The sequence below is a fragment of the Sceloporus undulatus genome, chromosome 11, assembly GCF_019175285.1.
Source record: "Sceloporus undulatus isolate JIND9_A2432 ecotype Alabama chromosome 11, SceUnd_v1.1, whole genome shotgun sequence".
Classification (NCBI taxonomy): Eukaryota; Metazoa; Chordata; class Lepidosauria; order Squamata; family Phrynosomatidae; genus Sceloporus; species Sceloporus undulatus.
In genome coordinates, this window is record NC_056532.1 from 6,454,944 (window position 1) to 6,474,910 (window position 19,967).

At 49.0% G+C, this 19,967-nt stretch overlaps 3 protein-coding genes across 4 annotated transcripts in view; 2 read left to right on the forward strand and 1 right to left on the reverse strand.

Moving 5' to 3' along the window:
• The window catches only part of TAOK1 (TAO kinase 1), a 37,513-nt gene extending 27,721 nt beyond the window's left edge, over positions 1–9,792 (forward strand). For both annotated transcript variants that reach the window (XM_042442284.1, XM_042442283.1), the window contains 3 exons: positions 484–696; positions 1,562–1,744; positions 2,616–9,792. In XM_042442284.1, the coding sequence (XP_042298218.1) occupies positions 484–696; positions 1,562–1,744; positions 2,616–3,077 (858 nt within the window). In that variant the 3' untranslated portion in view covers positions 3,078–9,792. The remainder of the gene's footprint in view (positions 1–483; positions 697–1,561; positions 1,745–2,615) is intronic.
• Positions 9,793–9,847: 55 nt separating this feature from the next.
• Positions 9,848–12,446, reverse strand: ABHD15 (abhydrolase domain containing 15). Its single transcript, XM_042442285.1, has 2 exons — positions 11,186–12,446; positions 9,848–10,690 (listed from the first exon to the last, which is right to left on the reverse strand). Exons 1-2 carry the CDS (start codon positions 11,992–11,994, stop codon positions 10,159–10,161), a joined length of 1,341 nt encoding a protein of 446 aa, XP_042298219.1. The 5' UTR covers positions 11,995–12,446; the 3' UTR covers positions 9,848–10,158.
• Positions 12,437–19,749, forward strand: TP53I13 (tumor protein p53 inducible protein 13). The gene is made up of 5 exons (XM_042442286.1): positions 12,437–13,404; positions 15,792–15,920; positions 16,661–16,831; positions 17,906–18,494; positions 19,437–19,749. Exons 1-5 carry the CDS (start codon positions 13,276–13,278, stop codon positions 19,544–19,546), a joined length of 1,128 nt encoding a protein of 375 aa, XP_042298220.1. The 5' UTR covers positions 12,437–13,275; the 3' UTR covers positions 19,547–19,749.
• The last annotated feature ends 218 nt before the right edge of the window (positions 19,750–19,967 follow it).

A 19,967-nucleotide genomic window follows, 5' to 3' on the forward strand; every position in this document is an offset into this window, starting at 1 on the left:
TGGCCATAAGTTGGAAACAACTTGAAGGCACACAACTACATTCTGGGTGCTATGGATGCATTTAACTAAGCTTTCTCGGTACTGTCACCCCCTTCACCCCAAGAAATTATTTTCCTCCTTCCACGCTTCTCAAACAAGAAACTTTCCCCTCTGTTTTGAATGAGGTGCATGGCATCTCCCCCCCGCCCCCGCCACTCAGTCTGTGTCCACTCAGCACTACTGTATCTCTGGGTGACCCCAATCCTGTGCAGAGAAGAGCTGAACTCTGTGACCTGTATAAATTATGCAAGTCGAGCACATTTTCCTTTTAAAAAATCCATTTACATAATCCCATCTTAACTAGTCATGTGGGCGCAGGATGGGAACGTGGCTCTGCACCCCCCCCCATCTCCTGGAAATCTTACCCAGCCTCCTCTCTGTTATTTCCCCAGTCAGAACAACACATATTATAAATCTGACTCTTCTTCCCTTTTCCCTTACTAGTCTAAAGAACTCCAAATCAAGAAGCAGTTCCAGGACACTTGCAAGATCCAGACCCGGCAGTACAAAGCCCTCCGGAACCACCTGCTGGAGACCACCCCCAAGAGCGAGCACAAGGCCGTCCTAAAGCGGCTGAAGGAGGAACAGACCCGCAAGCTGGCGATCCTGGCAGAGCAGTATGACCACAGCATCAACGAGATGCTCTCCACGCAAGCTGTGAGTCTCGCTAGCCTTTCGAAGCCCTTGCCTTCCTCAGAATAGTGTCGGATCTCCCACTTCCCGTTTGGGCAACTGAGGTGTAATCTGACTGGAAGTTAACCCATCCCAGACCTGATATCCTGATTTACTCCCATGGAGCAGGGGGGGGGGGCACAAAGAACACAAAGCCCTCCCTGCCTCCATTCCTTTGGCAGGCCAGGAGCTCAGATAGCAGGTATCAGCCTTCTGTAGCCAACTTCCCAGGTCACTGGGATAATGGTTGTATCTTGGCAGAAGTGTGGCTGTTCCTTGGCACAGTGGGATTCCCTCTGCCAGGGTGGAATAATGGCTCAATTTGGGGCTTGGTAACTCTGGGGGGGTTTGGAGCAGCATGAGCCCCTTGAATAGACCTTGGAGAGCTGCAACCCATATAAACCCACACAAATCCAAGATCTGCCTGTCAATGCCCTTCTGGTAATTTTTGCCAGGATTTGAGCCCCAAAGGACTTTTTTCACGGTAGGAAGTGATCATAAGTCACTTCCTGTTCACCTTCAGGTTTTTTTTTTAAAGGCCTCTCATAGGTCTAAAATGGCATTGGAAGGGCATAGAAATAGCACAGAATTCTTCTTGGAGGGTGGCATTCAGAGCCAGTCACTCGCCTTGGCTTATCTTTCAAAGCTGTTCTGAGGATAAAAGTGGGAAAGAAAGAGAGCCATGTATGTAACCTGGAGTGTACCAGAGGAGGTAGCATGAATCAAACCCCAAATAAGCCTAAGCCAAGCATAGCTACCTTCTCCTTGTTTCCTTCTGGGCAAGTCTCACAGCCGCCTTCCCTCCCAGCAAACCTTCCTCTCTTGCCCACCTGCCATTAATGTGTTGCAGCTTCGATTGGACGAGGCGCAGGAAGCGGAGTGCCAGGTCCTGAAAATGCAGCTGCAGCAGGAACTGGAGCTGTTGAACGCCTACCAGAGCAAGATCAAGATGCAGGCAGAGGCCCAGCATGACCGGGAGCTGCGGGAGCTGGAGCAGCGGGTCTCCTTGCGTAGGGCACTCCTGGAGCAGAAGGTAGGGAGTGGGATGGTGCAACTGGGAGGAGGGAGGGATGCAGGCCTTCCAGAATGCACCATCGATGTATCTACCTTTCAACTTTGTTCTGAGGCTAAAGTCCCAGGGGACCAAAGCTTTCACTGACATAAACTGACAGCAGGGTTGCACTCCTAACTCCAGATGCGGGCCTCATGCAGAGCTAATAACCACAGGAGGTGGGAGGGGAGCGATAGCAATAGGAAGAGAAAAGTATGGAAAGAAAGGATTATCTATCTCCCTGTCTCCTCCCTACTCCAACTTCTCAGACCTTCATGGAAGCTCTAGATCCCCTTCAGTACTATGGGGCCTTCCTCAATTGCTTTCCTTGGCTGCGTCTGCTCAGTCTCTGCTACCCTCTACTGGCATCCTCCAGTATCACTTGTGATGGCCCAGCATCTGGTGTTTGAAGGCCACACAGTTTTTGAAGCCTATTTGGGACTGGCTGCACAAAATTCACATGTAGTTAGTTGTTTAGCAAAGGAACAGTGTTTTCTGCACAGCGAATGGCATTTCCTGTGAAGAAAAAGATGTTTTCTAAGCAAGTTTTATGCAGAATAAATCCTCTGTTGCAGCACTTTCTGCCCATTGTTGTGTGTGCATGCGCGCAAAACAACCATGTAGGCATTTTCTGCAGAACAAGTCCCTAACTGTGAAGTTTCTCATCAGTCCAGCATTCTTCTTGCCAAGGCTTCCCATGTTTTTCAACCGTTTTCCAAATGTTTTTAAATATTTTTTCCATCCCTGTGTGGAAGGAATGCATGGCTGGACTCTGTTTCCCTCTCCCCACTGTTGCTTGTTTTGTGTGCCCTGGTTCTCTGGCTGCTGTCCTAAAGTCCACCCTCCTCCCCAGATCGAAGAAGAGATGCTGGCGTTGCAGAACGAGCGCACAGAGCGGATCCGGAGTCTGCTGGAGCGCCAGGCGCGGGAGATTGAAGCCTTCGACTCAGAGAGCATGCGACTGGGCTTCAGCAACATGGTCCTTTCGAATCTCTCCCCTGAAGCGTTTAGCCACAGCTACCCAGGAGCCTCCAGCTGGTCCCACAATCCCTCGGGGGGTCCGGGACCACACTGGGGTCACCCAGCAGGCGGCCCACCCCAGGCGTGGGGCCACCCAATGCAGGGCGGACCCCAACCCTGGGGCCACCCTTCGGGGCCCATGCAAGGGGTGCCCCGGGGAAGCTCGCTGGGGGTCCGCAACAGCCCACAGGCTCTGAGGCGGACGACTTCAGGGGGACGGACGGAGCCAGGCATGAGCCGCAGCACCAGCGTCACCTCGCAGATCTCCAATGGGTCGCACATGTCTTATACATAAGAACTGCGCCGTCTGTACCCCCCTCTCCCCAGGGTGGCAATTCCACTGGAGCCGTCTGCCAACAGGAACTGCCAACGGATGCCCTGCCCCGCCCCACCCCAGGCTGCGCAGACTGTCTGCCCCCTGGCCAGCTAGCCACAGGGCTCATTCACTGGGGTGGGAGGGCATTAACGTTCAGGGGTTTACTAATTGGGATGTCATAGTATTTGGCTGCAGAATTGTGCCCCCTTCCCCTCTGTCTCCTTTCTAGAAGGAAAAACAAAAATTGATTTTGGGAAGGGGTTCTTCTGATGTGGGGTGAAGAATATGAGGAGGAGAGCTTGCCTTCCCCCAGTGGCTCTGTTCAGATCCTGGAGCTCAGGCGGGAAAGATAGGCATCCCCAAAGTCTCCCTATCAAACTACCGGGGTGGATTAGCCGAACTAGGGGCCAGCCAATACTTCCTTGGTTTGCCCCCCTCCCTTTGCCTGTATTTCACCACCCCTTACTCTCTTCTTCTGCTTCATCAGGTCACCTTACTCAGAAGGGGCCAAATGGAAGTGAAAAAGAGAGTCACTGGAGCTTTGGCAGCCAAGAGGAGCAAGGCCAGGTAGTGGGAAAGGAAAAGGGCAGGCTCTCTGCACCCAGATTGCACTAAGAGTGGAGCCTCCGGAGAGTTCAGGGCGCACTCGATGGCACAGGCGGAACTGCACTAGTTAAGCGCACCTGCTAGGAACCTGCTCGCAGTTCAGCCCGGCCCGACCGTGTGTGTTTGTGTTTGTGTGTGTGTGTGCGCGTAAGTAAGTAAGAGATTGCAGGAGGGGAATTGAGGCCAGGGCCAGAGGAGAAGCATTCTTCCCTGGGGTAATACTGTGACATCTCATTCTAGCTAAGCCTCAGAACAGCTCCCAGGACCTCCGGGAGTCACTCTGGCCTGTCTGGTCTTCCGAAACGCCGAAGTTGACTTTGCGGCCAGCCACCCATCGCAGTTCCCAGAGGTATTGTGACAGATGCCATAAAAGAAAAAGTAAAAAAAAAAGTTACAAACATGCCATTGGTAGGCAAGGAGGTTTCTCCTTTCTGACACTACATTTGCCACAGGGTTTTTGCTATTATAATTCTCATTGTTATTTTAAAATCTTCTTACCTTCTCGGGCTTGCCACAGGTTCTTGTTTACGTGTGAAGCCGTAGCCAATGTTTCTGCGTGTTTTGAGTTGCCACGGGGGGAGCCAAGAACCATGGGAATTGTCCTTCCAGCTGCTGACAAACCTGCTGTTGCCTCTGTAGACCATTTACTGCTGCACAAGACCTGCCTTTTGCACAGGATTCTCCCGCTGCCGGAGCCATTGCGATTGCTGCGGCAGGTTGCGGGGAGAACCTCTCCCCACCCTTTAACCAGAGCCTTAGCTTCTGAGGGCACAGATAGGGACTTGAGGACTGAGATTTTTCCAAGCCCTTGTTTAATATTTGGGGTCCCTGCGACCTCGACTTTGCCAAGGCAACAAAAGAGAGGCCTGTTGAGATATCCGTTTGGCCTGATGTTGCCGGAGGGTGAGGATAGAGTGGTTCTTTTCACTACAGGCCGCTTCCTTCGCCATTCTTTGTGAATCAAGTTTCCTGGCGCACTGAAAAAGTGAAACACTAGGTACTAACGCTAGGATTTGCCTTCTAACATATCTCTAGAGCTCAGAAATGCAAGGGGTTTTCTTGTCCGTTTGGGTATATTGTACAGACCATTCTTAAAATGGGTCACACCGCTGCTCAGTGCTTTACAAAATTGGTGTGGTCATATTAAGATTAAAAACCATGCCAGATCCTTAATCTCCATCTTTGGCTTCCTCTTCTTTGGTTGTTCATATCACTGGGATCAGAAGACGCGTTTGTTGCCCCAAACCTCATGAAGCGAAGGCTTCTGCTGATAGGATTGGGCCCTGTTGGTATCCCTAAGCAGAGCAGTTTGCGGTGGGAAAGGGGAGGCTGGAGAGACCTGATGACAACCCTTTTGTTTGCTTTGTATTTTGTAGCACATATGTGTCCGTAGTCTGCTGAAATGTTGAGGCACTGAAATATCCTTTCTGGCTTCCAGATGGCTGATGAAAGGACCCTTTTCATCCTTGCAGTTGATACGTAGCTTCAACAGATGAAGTCTTCTTTTTAATGGTGAGGGAGAATGAAAAACACTGCAATTTAACTCTAATGTACCTCCTTTCCCAGTCTTGATCCCCATAGCTTCAAGAACAGGTGACAGTGGGAGGCTAGGGGTCTGCATTAGCCATCCAGGAGACCCCACAGACCAAATAAAGTCCCCAAATGCCACTGAGAGAGGGTGGGGTGTTTTTGCCCTGTTGTTAGGCCTGGGAGGGAGCAGAAGTCACGTCGTAAGAAAGGCCTCTCCTGGCCCTCAAAACCTAGTGGAGATATCCTCCTGTTTAAAAAATGGACTTTATTTAAAAACACTTTTGAAGAGAGCCAGCAACCCCGGTGGGCCACACTTTCCCCATTCCTGCTCTAGAAGGCCTTCCTTTTGGGCTGTTGCACATCAGTAACATGATGCTAACGGAGGATTTACTTCTGCTGGGGGACTTGGAGAGGCGGCCTTTTTGTCTTGTTTGTCTCCGATACACATACACACATAGACACCAGGGCACCCTTGCCATCCAACCCATTATCTCCCTTGATTTTGGCAGAATGGTGGCACAACCAGTTTCTTTTTCTTCTGCCATCTTTGTACATTGACATGGACCAAACCCAGGACTGTTTGGTGCGTTAATTATTTTTGACTAAAGTCGTATGCAAAAACATGAAATGAGTCTGTGTGTGGTCAAGAGATGAGTTCCGATTTGCAGAACGGATACGCATGTGGCTTGTAGCAGATTTCATTTGAACGTCACCAACATCAATTCCCTCTGGATGTGCAAATGTGTTTTCCGTGAGACCTGTGTTTCTCTACCAGTCTTCGTTTCATCTTTGTTTCATCTTCCTTCCCCTCTCATCCCCGCTGCCACTACCAACTTGTTAGCTTTGTCCGTTCTGTCACCTATTTCCAGGGGATGTTTTTTTGTCTTATCCTTTTCCCTTAAGGTTTCTTTTCCATAAGAATACTAAATGTCCATCTCTTAAAAGAGTTTGATTTTTCCTGAATCAAGAGGGAATGTGTCCTTTCCCATGTCCTTCATCCTGGTGACCGTAGATCTTTTGGATGTGGTATTATCCCATTTGGACAAGCGCCACGGTCCAGAGGAGAAGTCTGTTAGGGCTTCGGTTAGGAAATGACAAGAGGACTAAGAAGTAAAGCTAGAATGAGCAAATAAGGAACGGCAACAGAAAAAATTCACTTGCTACCTCCTTTCCATCCAGCAGCCATTTGAACACCTGACTTCCAAGTGCCATTTCTGTCTACAATAGGACTATTATCCTTCCTGGAGCACCGTATCAAAAACCATATCAGGGTGAAACAAAAGAGAGGTGTGTAGCAAATCTCCTTACATCCCTTTCTTGCAACTTTCCCACTTCTGTTTTCGAAGCTGGTGGTCCCAAAGCACCTCCTGGGTTGGTTTTTCATTTGCTGCAACGCTTGCTTCCAAAGTGTCCCATCGCTTGGTTCTTCAGGCAGCACAGTCATCTTGGTTGGTAGGGCAAGGAAACAAATGGTCAGACTCAAAGTTACACTTCTTCTGGGCTGTGTGTGTTTGAAGGCGGAAAGTCTTCCTTCACAAAGGCAGCACAACCTGCTGCCTTCTACTTTGGATAAGCAAGGAGCCTCCATGGATCATGGCCTCCCTTAAAAGGCACGTGTCTCTTGGGTTTACCTTGATAGCAAACAGATCCCGTTTTGCAAGAACAGGCTCTCTTTAGTTTACAGAATTATATAGTTGCATGTGCCTTCTTTGTATAATTCTGTGATCTCCATCGACGTCAAGATCTGAGCTCTGAAAAGTTATTCTTTTGCCCTAAGTTCCCTGAATCTCAGGGTTTGAGTTGGCCTCTGAATATATGATAACCAGGGACCCCTGAATATATGATAATATCCTTTCCAAATTGCAGATCGCCTTCCAAAGACGAACACCGCTTCTTCTGAAATCTTGTTAATGATCCTAAGCTTGCCATCTGATTTAGCCATGGAAAAAAGATGTATATATATTTTTTCTGGTTCAGGGAATGCTGAGTCAAAGAGTGTCGCATTAATGCAACATCTGGTCTCCTTTTTACATTCAGCATTTATGCATTCAGCCTGGCTCTTGAAAGCCCTCTCCCCAAACCTTGGGTAAACAGGTGCTTCGGGGTAAAAAGAGCTGCGTCAGCAAATGGGGACCACAGCAAAGGGCAGGATTCTAACCCGTAACATTTAATGCTTCTTGGAGCAATGGCACATCTTCTCATTCTGCTCTGAGCCAGGTTTGAGGAGAGGAGAGGAACTATGTGGACCATCCCCAATTCGCATCCCTTGTCTGCCCAAAACTTAGCGTTGAAACCTCTTAGCTAAGCAGACGCACAGCTTTTTTCCATGAGGACTAGTGCCCTGTCCATAAGAATCAGTGACCACTGTTACTTCTGCAGGATGCTGTGATCAAAAGATGGCCATTGGACAAGGTTCGCAAGCCCTGGTGTTTGTGTTTTAGCTGGCATTGAGAAGGAGAGGAGTTATTTTATGCTAGTGAGTTATATTCTGAAATACACTTTCCCCCTCATTTCCTTTTTATGGACAGGTCTGTGGAGTGTTGCGCACAGCTCTTAAGTCGTGCCTAAATATTATATGGGGGCATTTTCTTAGAAATACATATACAGATACCCATATTTGCTTGCCCCATAGTTGTCTAATTCTGTGCATATGTGTATCTTCTAGCAAATGCGGTCATTCTCCCCTGGGCACTTCTTTCCCTTTAATAGTTCCTGTTCAAAGCCAACGATCCTGTCAGCCCACCTCTGCATTGAGAATGAATTTTATAGGTTTAATATATACATTTTAAACCCCCATGATGCTTTGGCCTCAGCCTGGTGCTTTTCTGGTTGGACTCCATCACCTGATGGATCATGGACACTTCCCCGGGCTTTAACATTGGGGAGATTCTGGGAAGTGTAGTCTGGAAACTGCACCTTCCCAGGCTCTTACCAAACGTTGGCTGAAATGGTAATTAAAAACATGCAAGAGTGTTTCACCCACCCCCTAAAAAGATCCAGAAATGACCCTTGCACATTGCTGGGAATCCATTTTATATCCCCTGCCCCCCAGAATCGTTCAGGGATGGAGAAGGTCAGTGGCTTCTTGCAGCCCGCCTGAATCCCTCTCTTGCCTTTTTAACACCCGATCCCAGTGGCGTGCTACACATCTTTGTAAAACGGAGGCCTCTCAGCGTGAGATGTGCATAGTGTACATTTGGCATTGAAGCAAAAGTTTGCTTGTATTGTGAAGATCGTTTTTCAAACAACTCAAGACAAGACTTGATTTCTAATGAACTACTAACACACTTCAGTGTCAGGTTTATCCCACTCGGGATAAACAGACCAACAAAAGCATGTTGAATGTATCATCTTTTTTCCAGAAGCCGGTTGGCCGGTTGTGCCAACCATGTGCATATCCTATTTATTATTTTCCCTCCTTAACTAATTTTCCCCATCCCTCTAGCATTGGTCAGATATGACTTTCCATATCCACCTTTGTCCATATTGCACAAAACCTTGCAAGCAGGGAAAAATACAGCGTGGCGTTTTATTTAATCTTACCGTTCTCCAGTCGACTGTATTTTATCATCTCTTTCTCCCTTGTTTGTAGCTCCCTTTGCAAACATCTGGTCACTAGGATTATTATTTTTTAACTTATTTTGGACAGTCCTCTAAACATTAGTTGAAAGGAAGGAACCCCATGGGCAGGATTTCCCACCTTTGCCAATGGCGAAAGACAGTTGGTTAGAAGAGGGCAGCAAATATCTGCGAGTTGCATGAGTCGGACGTCTCAGAGCCCCATGCGCTTTGATGCGTTAGCCTCTCTGAGTGTTGCAGTTGCTGTGAAATGAGTTGTATCTTTTGGTCATTGCAAGAGAGAAATTTGTGGAGTGAGTGCCGAAGGAAGGCAAGATCATTCTCTAAACCAGGCTCCCGATGCTTATTTCCCAGACGTCCCCAATCTTTGTTGGTGGGCCATCTCTTCCGGCTCTTATGGAAGAGCCATCTCTAAAGGTGCCTCAGGATAGCTCTGTACCTTGCATAATAAGTATTTACAAGGTTGGCATTGGAGATCCCCAACCCAACGGGCTTTTTCTCTGGCAAGCCGGTCATGTGCAGACAGGAGGGGGGAAAGAAAGAACAAAATGCTCCCAAGGTGATGGTTTTTCTCCAGAGACCCATTTGGCTTGTTCCCTCCCCGGCCACGACAGATGTGCGTTTTTCTTTCTCTTCTTCACGGGTGAGGCATGTCCTGCGAGCGCCAACGACGACAACGGCAGGGGCGTCTCTTGTACGATAAATTTGTCAGTATTCCGGTATTCTTCTGGTGCAGACGTACCTAATAGCTCTCTCTCTATCTCTCTCTCTCTCTCTCTCGTATATAACCTGTATTAATTGTATAGATTGTGCATTTAAAGCTGTCACCAAGTTGTTGGGGCGGGAGGGGAGAAAAACAAAACAGAGAATAAAAGAGAAAAGAGGTCATATGTAATATTTTGTTTGTAAGTATCCTTTGTATCATAGCAAAGGAAATGTTTAAAAAAAAATGAGCTGTAATAAAGTAATTTTAGTAAAACGGCGTGTCGACTTGGGTCTGTTAACAAATGACACCAAGAATGTAGTTTTACTCTGGCTGGGGGGGTTCTGGGAGTGACAGTCCACAAAGGCACCTTTTCTCCTTGCAGCATTTGGGGACAAGAGACCAACGTCAGATCTTGTGTGTGTCTTATGTGCCTTCACGTCACGTCTTGACTTACGGCAGCCCCTTTAATGATGTAGGGTTTTCTTTGGCAAGGAATCCTCAGAGGTGGCTTGACCTGTTCCTTCCTCTGAAATAGATCCTATAGCGCATAGTACCCATTGGCAGTCTCCCATCCAAGGACTAACTCTGCTTAGCTTCTAAAAGCAGATGGGATGCGGTGCCTTGCTGTTTGCTGGAATGTTACCGAGTGTATGACCTTTGCCAACTAAAGGTCTCCTGAAGAAAATGACCGGAGGGAGGTAAAGCTTCTCGGCTGTGGACAGTGCTCCGATGATAACGCTGCTCCATCACCGCATTCTTCTGGCGGAGTTTCTTGCTCGTGGTCTCTTCCGTGCGGAAAAACTCCACCAATGTACAGAGGTACTCCAGGGCCACTGTGTTTCCCCAAGAAGAGTCGGGACCCTCTCCGAAGAAGCCACAATGGCCCCCATGTGGGCTTAGCAGCAAGAAGAAGTAGGGGTTGCTCTGGAAGAGTTCCCAAGGAAGGGTCTCGGCAGGTGGACCCCGAATGGGGTCATCCACACTACAGAGGCAAAGGACGGGCACAGCGACTTCGTCCACATCCCGAAGGGGGTCGTTCCGGTCCCAGTAGGCCTCCCAATCCATGCTCTGGGTCTTCTGGTTGCAGAAGAGGGCTTCCTCGAAGGCACGCAATGAACAGCTCTCAAGTACCCGATCCATTTTGACAACCTCCTCGAGGACTTTGGCGTACCTAGAAAGAGATGATGGAGAATTCTGTATTAGCACTGATGCGTTATCTTAGCCTTAACATGTTACGTCAGAGCTAGTGCATTAGTGTTAGTACTTGTGTGCTAGCTTAGCACTAATAAGGTTTTGGGATATACAATGGGACCACCACTGAAGATCTCAAATTTCTGGGGAGGCTCCTAAGGCATTCCTAAGGTCTTTCAAATACCTTGGCCCCAAGGCATTTAGGGCTTTGTAGGAACGCCAGCACAATGTGAATCGACCTCGGAAGCAAATTGGAATCCAGTGCAGCTCTTACAGGACTAGTGTTATACAGCTTCTAAAATGCACACCCCAGACCAGTCTAGCTGCTGCATTTTGCACTCGCTGTAGCTTCCAAACACTCTTCAAGTACAGCCCCACACAGAGCACATTACATTAATCTAGAGGACCAAATGGGACAGTTGCCCACCAAGTGGGTGCTTCAGAGGGACAAATCTGTACAACAAGAGCCACCCACCTGCTGATCTCTTGCTTCTGGAAAAGAAGGAGGGCCCATTCGTACCACCATGGGCAACCCCTCTTGAACCACTCCTTGGCTTTGAGTAGGGGTGAGATGCAGACCGCCCCTCTGAGGGAGCTGGATGACCCACATTCGCCAAGGTAGGAGAGCAAAAGGCCCGACCCAGAACCTTCGCTTACAGCAAAGAGCGTGGCGGATGGATAGCGGAAATGGATGTACCCCAAGGCTTCTTTCAGGTCCGCCGGGTCGGCAAAAGTCTGCAGTTTCAGGCTGGTGAGTGGGCAGCCGTTGTGCCCACGCCGGTTGAAGATGACCGGGTAGAAACCCTCCTGGAGAGCCAAGCGGCACAGTATGTGGAGATTCTTGGTGATCCTGCCAGTGGCATTGGGCACAACCAGCAACACCAAGGGATCCAGGGTCTCAAACACCTTTGTGCCCGGGCTCAGAGGTCCAACCACCCAGTCGAGGGCTACAATGCCACGGTCGGTCAGCTGGAGGTGGTCTCGGGCAAACTCCAGGGGGTGATCCGGAGGCCACAGAAACCTTGCGACAGTCTGGAGGTTCAGCCAATTCTTCCAGGGCCACCGCCGGGCATCCAGCTCAGCTGACTGGGCCAAGCTTTTGAGCAAAGCTTGGGCAAGGGTTGAGGGTTTGCAAAAGAGGTGGCAGTCCCCTACCAGGTGCCCTGTTTCCTCTCCAAAACGGACCCCTGTCTCCTCTTCCAGGGACGCTCGCCATAGCCACAAGAACCTCCAAACCAAGAGGCCTAAGAAGAAGGCCAAGATCCCCATGACCCAAAGGGCCATTTTCTCCAGCCGATGTGGCCCTAGAGAGCCAGTGGACAAGTCATTGGAACTCCTCGAGAGCGATCCTCTTCTGCGTATCTACGGCTAGCATTTCTCAGGCTCTGGACTGCTGCCTGGTAACTGAGCAAATAATGTATTTGTCTGAGGGTACTGACTGGGGAGGAGAGAGAGGGGAGAACTTCAAGGCGGCGGGTGCAATTTCTACAAGTGGTTGAACCCTTCCACCGACTATTTACCTTTCCTCCCAGAGGCCCAAACAGTTGGTTAAATTGTCTATGATTCTGTAGTTCCGCCTTTCTGTCCTCTGCTCGTCTCTCTTCAATGCATGGATCCAGCCAGCTTTTTTTTGCTGCAGATTGTTCTCCTTTTTTAGTGCAAACTGACACAAATATTTGGAGCAGAGGACGCAGAGGGTCATGTGCCCTGGGCCTGGTGCGTGCAACATGCGGAGGAAGCCATTGCGACCCTTCCTTGCCTTTGCCTTGACCCCGTTCCCAGCCGGGGAAAGAGCTAGGAGGCCGAGGGCGGTGTGGCTGTTGGATCTGGGTTTAGTTTTGTAGGAACACTGACACGCGTCACTGCTGTCTGTCTGTGTATGCCTTTGAATCTCCTGTCAACATGAATTTTGCAGGGGGTTTTCTTAAGGAAGGGATCCTTTGGCCAGTTCCTTCCTCTGAAACAAGAGCCTGGCATCCATTCATGGTCTCCCATCTAAATCCTAACCAGGGCTGGCCCTGCCTAGCTTCCAAGGCCAGCTGATAGCACCTTTTTTGGTACTTAGTTGTGTGTGTATCCATTTGCTTTCCAGTCCCATGCCCCATGCATTTCAGAAGGTTTTCTTCGCCAAGAGGTGGCTTGGCCAGCTCCTTCCTTTGAAACAGAGCCTCCAGTAGCAGGGAATCCCTTGGTGGCCTCCCCTCCAGGACTTAACCAGGGCTGACCCTGCTTAACCAAGACCAGATCTGGTGCCTGAATTTAGGATCCTTTTCCTGGGGCTTTCCATTGAATATCAGCCCTTCTTTTGGTAAACCAAGAACACTCAATGGACAGCATCAGAAAGGCACCCAGGGAGCTAAGGAGCCTAAACCTTCCAGTGCATGCTTTTCCTCTTCCTTTTTTGGATTACAATCCCGGGACTGGAGGATTCTGGGAGATGTAGTCCACAGCAAGAGGTGCTACAGATACAGCGGTGGCCACTAGGCGGTGCGTTTTTACGCACGGAGAGGTGGCTGGCTCCTCCAGCTGCCCAGGCCGAGGAGCTGGCGCTGGATCCGGATCTGGATGAGGGACCCAGTGTCCTGGGGGTCCTCTCCGGGGGCCCCGATCCTCTTGGTCCTGCTCAGCCTGGCTGGGAGCAGCAGAAGCAGCAGCAGCAGCGGTGCAACATCTGGAGAGCCTCCTCCTGGGAAGGTAAGGCGCAGAGAGCTTGGAGAGGGTCCCCAACATCCAGAGGAAGCCTGGAGGGGGGTGTGGGGGTCATCTCTCTCTCTTCTTGGGCCCGTTCCCTAGCCACAGCTCCTGGAAAGGGGCTTGGACAGGACTGCAAGGCCCAGCATCCCCCTGCCAAGCCTAGGCCCTCTCCAAAGGTGGCTTGTCTTTTGAAGAGGAGACCAATAGCCATTGTTTGTGTGTCTCTTGTGGACTTGTTTGTCTCTGGGTCTCTCTCTGTGTGGACTGTATGCCTTTCAGACATAGCTAAAGCCATGGCTGGGGGATTCTGGGAGCTGCAGTGCAAACATCCCCAACCAAACCTCACCTCTTTGGCCAGGGCCAGAGGGAGATCTGCAACAGCCTTTGTTTTGGGGTGGGTGCTTCTCTCTCTCTGTCTCTGGACTGTAAAGCATCTATGTTCAAGAACATATGCTCCAAGGATTCTGGGAGCTGCAGTTCACCCCCCCCCCTCAAAAAACAACAACAATGCATTCCAAACTTAGCCCTTGCACCATGGCCCTCTGGGAAGGATGGCTTTTAAAAACAAAAACAAAAACAACAGCATTTGTTTGGGGTGTTTCTAGAGCAGTATTTCCCAAACTGTGTTCCTCCAAGTGTCTTGGACTTCAACTCCCAGAGGCACTGGCTGGCTTAGCCAACAGTAAGGAATTCTGGGAGCTGAAGTCCAAAAACATCTGGAAGACCAAAGTTTGGGAAACACTGTTCTAGAGGGATTGGGTTTTGCAAAGCCCAGATGTGCTCCAGGGGAACTGGACTGCAAAGCCCAAATGTCTTTCAGATGTATCTGGAGCTGTGGCTGGGGGATTCTGGGCCCTGCAGTCCAAAAAACACAGCTTCCCAAACTCTCCTGATTGTGCAGGAGAGTGAAGGCTAGTGTTAGAAAATTTTTAATTGGATTGAATTTGAAGAATTGGGTTGTTTTTCTTCTTTGCGATTTCCTGTCCTGTTACGCAGTTTTTAAAACGCTGGGAAAGCACTCCTTTTCTTTGGAATGGTTCTGTTTTGGAGAAGCAGAGTAACTTAACATTAAGGAACTTCTCCCAAACCTAAATGGAAGAACCCTTCCTTTTGAGTCTGTCGCCTGGCACAGGTGGACAACTTGGCACTTGTCTGACCTGCCTTGGCAGCCAAGATCAGGGCTTAGCCTGAAGCAGAACTGACAAAATTGTTATTATTGTGGACTATGGGAGTTGCAATCTGCCCCAAAATGTTAGCTACAGTAATAATGAAAAAGGTAATTTCCCTGAGCTTTAGCCCAGGTTTTTGTTCAGCTATGATACCTACCTACCTACCTACCTACCATCTATCTATCCATTCATCCTGTTATCTGTCCAGTTATCTAGCCATCCAGCTATCTGTTTATCTATCTAAATACCTATCCTTCCTTCCTTCCTTCCTTCCTTCCTCTGTCTTTCTATCCATCTCCTTCCTTCCTTCCTTCCTTCCTTCCTTTAAGAAACTGACCACAAGCAAAAATAGATCCTTGTCCCTTTAGATTGCTCAAATATCCAGAGGGATGGGACAAAGGTTCCCCCCACTGCTTCTCCCTCATTGGTTCCTTGCTGATGGTATAGCTCCTCCCCCTTGCTGTGAGCCAATGAGAAACTGCCCAGGTGGCACCCTTAGAGACCGCCTCCTCCTGCCTTCCCAAATTTTGCAGCCACAAGTTGGCACAGAAATCACAGCAAAGGGATGGCACAGATTTGCCACCCAGGACTGGCAGAGCCCTTTATTTTTTGCAAGCAGCCTAGAGGAACCTCTGGGTGCATCTACACTGTAGAAATAATGCAGTTTGACACCGCTTTAACTGCCACAGCTCCATTCTACAGAATGCTGGGACTTGTAGTTTGGTGGGGCACCGACACACTTTGCCAGAGAAAGCTTAAGACCCTGTAAAGCTACAAATCTCAGTATTTCATAGCAGGCCCCACACGCTTGCACTGGAGGCCAAAGGCCTCGGCGGCAATCTGTGGCTGGGCTGGGCTGGGGCCGGATCCTAGGCCTCGGCAGGCCGCATGCAGCCCGCGGGCCATAGGTTGCCGACCCCTGTGCTACAGTGTAGACGCACCCTGAGCCGGCAAGGGAGCAAGACTCTGCCCCCTCCTCTCTATTCCCTTTGGCTGCGAACAACATTTTGCATTTTGATCTCAGTTTGCAGCAATTTGGAGCAAGTCTGAGGACAAAAGTGGAGGCAGAGAGAGGAACCAGGACGTTTTTAAAAGCAGCTGGGAAAAGTGGGATGGCAGAGGATTAGTCAGGATAGCCCCTGACAGATTGGGATAGTTGGAGGGAATGCAAAACAGGGACATGCTCTCAGGGAAGTGTGCCTTTCTTCTCCTCCGCAGCACAAAGGAGTCGCTTTTCTTTGCCACCCGTATGCCCACTCCTTGCTCCACCGGCAGATGTTCCTCCTCGCACAAGCGTACCTGCCCCACCACATCCTCACCCCACATGAAGGTCCCACATGGGAAAAGGTAAGAAGAGCATGGGGTGCAAAGTGGGCACTCAGGCAAAAGAGCCACAAAGCACTTCTGGTGATCACCCTTTTTGTGTCCAGGCAGAATATGAATGAAACACTGGTCATGACCCACAAAGCCCTCTGTGGCTTAGGTGCCGATGGGTTGAATCCCAAATCCTTATTGGGATTCGAACCTGATATAAGCCTACCTGACTTTTAAGTGAGTGCTGGAATGCTTTTATTGCACTGCTTTTAATTCCATTATTTGCATCTTAAGTATATGTTTCAAATTGCTTTACGCTTGATAACTGATTCTATTCTCATGTTGACCTCTGCATCATTTTAGCCATATAGAGTTCAGTCTTCCTTATCCACAATGCTTGGGACTAAAAGTGTTTTAGATTCCCGCCCCCCAAATTTTGGAATATTTGCATATATATATATATATATATATATATATGGGACCCAAATCCATACAAGTCCTTTACATTTCATATGCACCTTGCAAACAGTTGCCTGAAGATCATTTTATACTTGATATTTTAAAAATCATTTTGTGCGTGGAATCAAGTTGGTGTATATCGAACCCTCAAAAAGCAAAGGTGGCACCGTCTCATCCATCCTATTTTGGAATTCTGGGCAAGGGAGACTCAGCCTGCATTGCACTCGTTTTAAACTGTAAAGTTTGGGCAAAGGTGATGTATAAATAATAAAGGTGGCGATCACAATTGTGACTATGAATATTTGGTCTCCTAGCCATTGGAATTAAGAGTTTGGGATGCTTCCCTCCAGAGAGCAGAAGCGGATCTGGTCCAAGTTGGGTCTCGGTTCAAGAGGCAGATCGCAAAGTCAAAGAGAAACTGGAGATATCACCGTTTGCTGAAACGGGTAGAAGGTAAAGCGATCTGCCCGTTGCACCGGGTACAGGTGAGGTTAATGGGCAATTTGGGGTAAAAAGGGGGATGGGAACATAGCTGTTATCAGTCAGTGATAAAGTCTTACCCCACGTTGCAGTTAATCCTGTGAAAACCTTAAAATGGTGTCCTTGCTCAACTATACAGCACATTTCGCCCGCATCATACGTGACTTTGAGCATATGCTGAAAGCTGCGCAGGAGTGCACAGGGCACAAGGGGTGTCGAGTCCCATTCAGATGAATGGAGTGTGCATCCATGGTGCATGCGCGATGCCACTCCACCACACTGCTGCATGCACGAGCCCCAATCACTTGAATGGGGCTTGAGCATGTGTGGTATTTGGCTACCAGAATGGATCCCCCGCGTAAGCCAAGGGTGGACTGTACTCTGATAACAAGAGAATATTATCCTTATAACATTATCCTTTTCCAGTGCGGACTTGGAAATCCCTCAGTTCTGCGCCTTTTCCCTGACCCACTTCACCTCCCTTTGCAGGTTTCAACAATGTCCAAATGTCTTGTGTGGCCACTAGGTTTCCTAAGTGACTTTGGACAGAAACGTAGTTGAGATTAATACCAACTTCCCATAGAGCATTCATAGCCACGGCCCCCACGTTATGGAATAGTCTACCGGAAGAGATCCGTCTTATTATTGCCATAGATGCCTTTAAGAAGGCACTTAAGATGGATCCCTTCCGGCGGTCATATCCACCCGATTCTATATACAACCATAACTAATGCTCCACCCTCGATGACGGTCATAGGATTGTAGTTGCTTGTTCATTTAAGGAACTAATAGGAATGTTTAATTCAGTGTTAGTATTTGATAGTTCATATTTGTATTGTAATTATAAATAATGTAATCCTGCTTCAATCCTTGGGAGAAGCGGGAAATATAAATTTAAAATTATTATTATTATTAGCAAGTCACACGCTCTCAAGTCTCAGGAAAAGGCGAGGGCAAACCTCCCCTAAACAAACCTTGCCGTAAGTCAGAAACGCCTTGAAGGCGCGCAGCAACATCAACAGTGGAATCAAATATCTCCTAAACGGAGGATATTCTTCCTTCTCCTCCTTTACGTCCAGGTCTTGCAGAAACTGTTCTACAAGAGACCAGACCATGAGTTACGACGATTGGCAAGGCAAACCTTACATTGGCAAACCATACATTGGCCAAAACCAGACCATGGCTTGCACCCATCGGTGAGGCAACGGCGGGCCCTACATTGGCCGCAACAACTTTTGGGTGGGTTTGGATATTTAGCGGCACCACATCCTAGCCAAGGTCGACCTCTTCCTTCTACTCTCCCTTTGCTGGTTGAGAAAAAGGACCTTCCAGGACCATCAGAGAGCCAGGAGGGGGTCCATCTGACCCCAACAGGGCCACAAACGACCCTTGCCACTGAGGCCGGAGAAGCCCGCACCGCAGGGGGATGTCGGTGTCCGAGCGGAGAAACTGTCAAGGCCCAAAGCCAGCTGGGGAAGTCCCAACAGGTGAGGGCCCGCGTCCCGACCCCCCGCACCGAAGAAGCCGCCTGGGCCGCCAGCGCCCTCACCTTCTTGCTGGTGGTGCTGACGTTGGCCGTCTTGTATACCCGGCTCCATCAGAAATGCCGCCGCGGACGGAGCCTCTACTGGACGGCTGAGGGCGAGGAGGACCACGACACAGTGGCCGGTGAGTACAAACACAGCTGGTGAAGGGATGGTGGCCTAGGCACAGAATTCCCCAAGGGGCACCTTTCGGGCATGGAGAGCTTGTGGGACTCACCGACACAAGGCCAACTTTCACCAGACCTAGGGATTCCTAAAGAGAATACCTGTATAGGCATTTATAGGTCCTCCAGCATGATTTTGTGGCCAACCTCTGGTGAACTGTTCACCACAGAGTTGCACTGGAGGACCTAGAAGAAATTCCTAGAGAGGTGTTTTCTCAGGTATTTTAAAAAAATAGCATTTTTATTTGCTGTTTATTTACTGTCACCGACACAAGATTTAGCCAGAAACACACATTTCATAGAATCGTAGAGTTGGAAGAGACCGCAAGGGCCCTGATCCAGCCCAACCCCCTTCTTCTGCCATGCAGGAACTCTCCATCAAAGCATCCCCACTGACAGAAGGCCATCCAGCCTCTGCTTAAAGACCTCCAAGAATGGTGACTCCACCAGAATCCAAGGGAACATGTTCCACTTTCAAACAGCCCTCACTGTCAGGAAGTCCCTCCTAATGTTGAGGTGGAATCTCTTTTCCTGGAGCTTGCATCCATTGCTCCATTGTGTCCTGTTCTCTGGAGCAGCAGAACACAAGCTTGCTCCCTCCTCAATATGAAATCCCTTCAGGTATTTAAACAGGGCTATCATATTACCCCTTAACCTTCTCTTCTCCAGGCTAAACATCCCCAGCTAACTAAGTCCTTCCTCATAGGGCTTTATGGTTTCCAGACCCTTCACCAGTTTAGTTGCCCTCCTTTGGACACACTCCAGTTTCTCAATGTCCTTTTTGAATTGTGATGCCCAGAACTTGACATTTGCTCAGCTTGGAAGCACCAAATGGACCTTTTCATCCCCCAGACCTTGGATGACCAACATTTTCAACCTGTATTTCCTTCTTTCCTTCCCAGCGGTCCTCAAACGGCGTCTCCTCTCGGCGCAGGTTCGCCGCAAGAAACGTCCACGTCAGCAACCGAGGCGGGAACTCCTGCCTTCTACGTCAAGTGACAGTTCGGACTAAAACCCAGACTGATTGCAAAAGGGCAGGTCCAGTCTTTTTGGGACAAGGCTGCCTGGCTGTGCATTTATGTTCTGAACTGATAAGGGAGACGTTTCACCTTAAGAGGAGCTGGCTCCTTTGTTCAATCATCTGCTTTTCTGACGCGGTAAAGTATATTTTCTTCTTCTTGCTCAATAAAGTATATTTTCCTATGTAAAGACCAACCCGACATGAGTATGCGTATGTTTCTGATACACCTTATTCTACATGTTGTCTGAAGGTAAATTTGATACACAACATTTTAAATTCATAGAATCATAGAGTTGGAAGAGATCCCAAGAAGGGCCATCCAGTCCAACCCCATTCTGCCATGCAGGAACTCTCCACCAAAGCATCCCCATTGACAGATGGCCATCCAGCCTCCATTTAAAGTCCTCCAAGG

What these genes read in the sequence shown, in the direction of transcription:
- TP53I13 (XM_042442286.1), top strand. Translation starts at nt 13,276, where the DNA reads ATGAGGGACCCAGTGTCCTGGGGGTCCTCTCCGGGGGCCCCGATCCTC. An exon ending in GAGAGCCTCCTCCTGGGAAG is followed by an intron (nt 13,405 to 15,791) that starts GTAAGGCGCAGA and finishes TCTCCTCCGCAG; the next exon opens with CACAAAGGAGTCGCTTTTCT. An exon ending in GCCCGTTGCACCGGGTACAG is followed by an intron (nt 16,832 to 17,905) that starts GTGAGGTTAATG and finishes CTTTACGTCCAG; the next exon opens with GTCTTGCAGAAACTGTTCTA.
- ABHD15 (XM_042442285.1), bottom strand. Translation starts at nt 11,994, where the DNA reads ATGGCCCTTTGGGTCATGGGGATCTTGGCCTTCTTCTTAGGCCTCTTG. An exon ending in CAGAAGCAAGAGATCAGCAG is followed by an intron (nt 10,691 to 11,185) that starts GTGGGTGGCTCT and finishes ATCTCTTTCTAG; the next exon opens with GTACGCCAAAGTCCTCGAGG.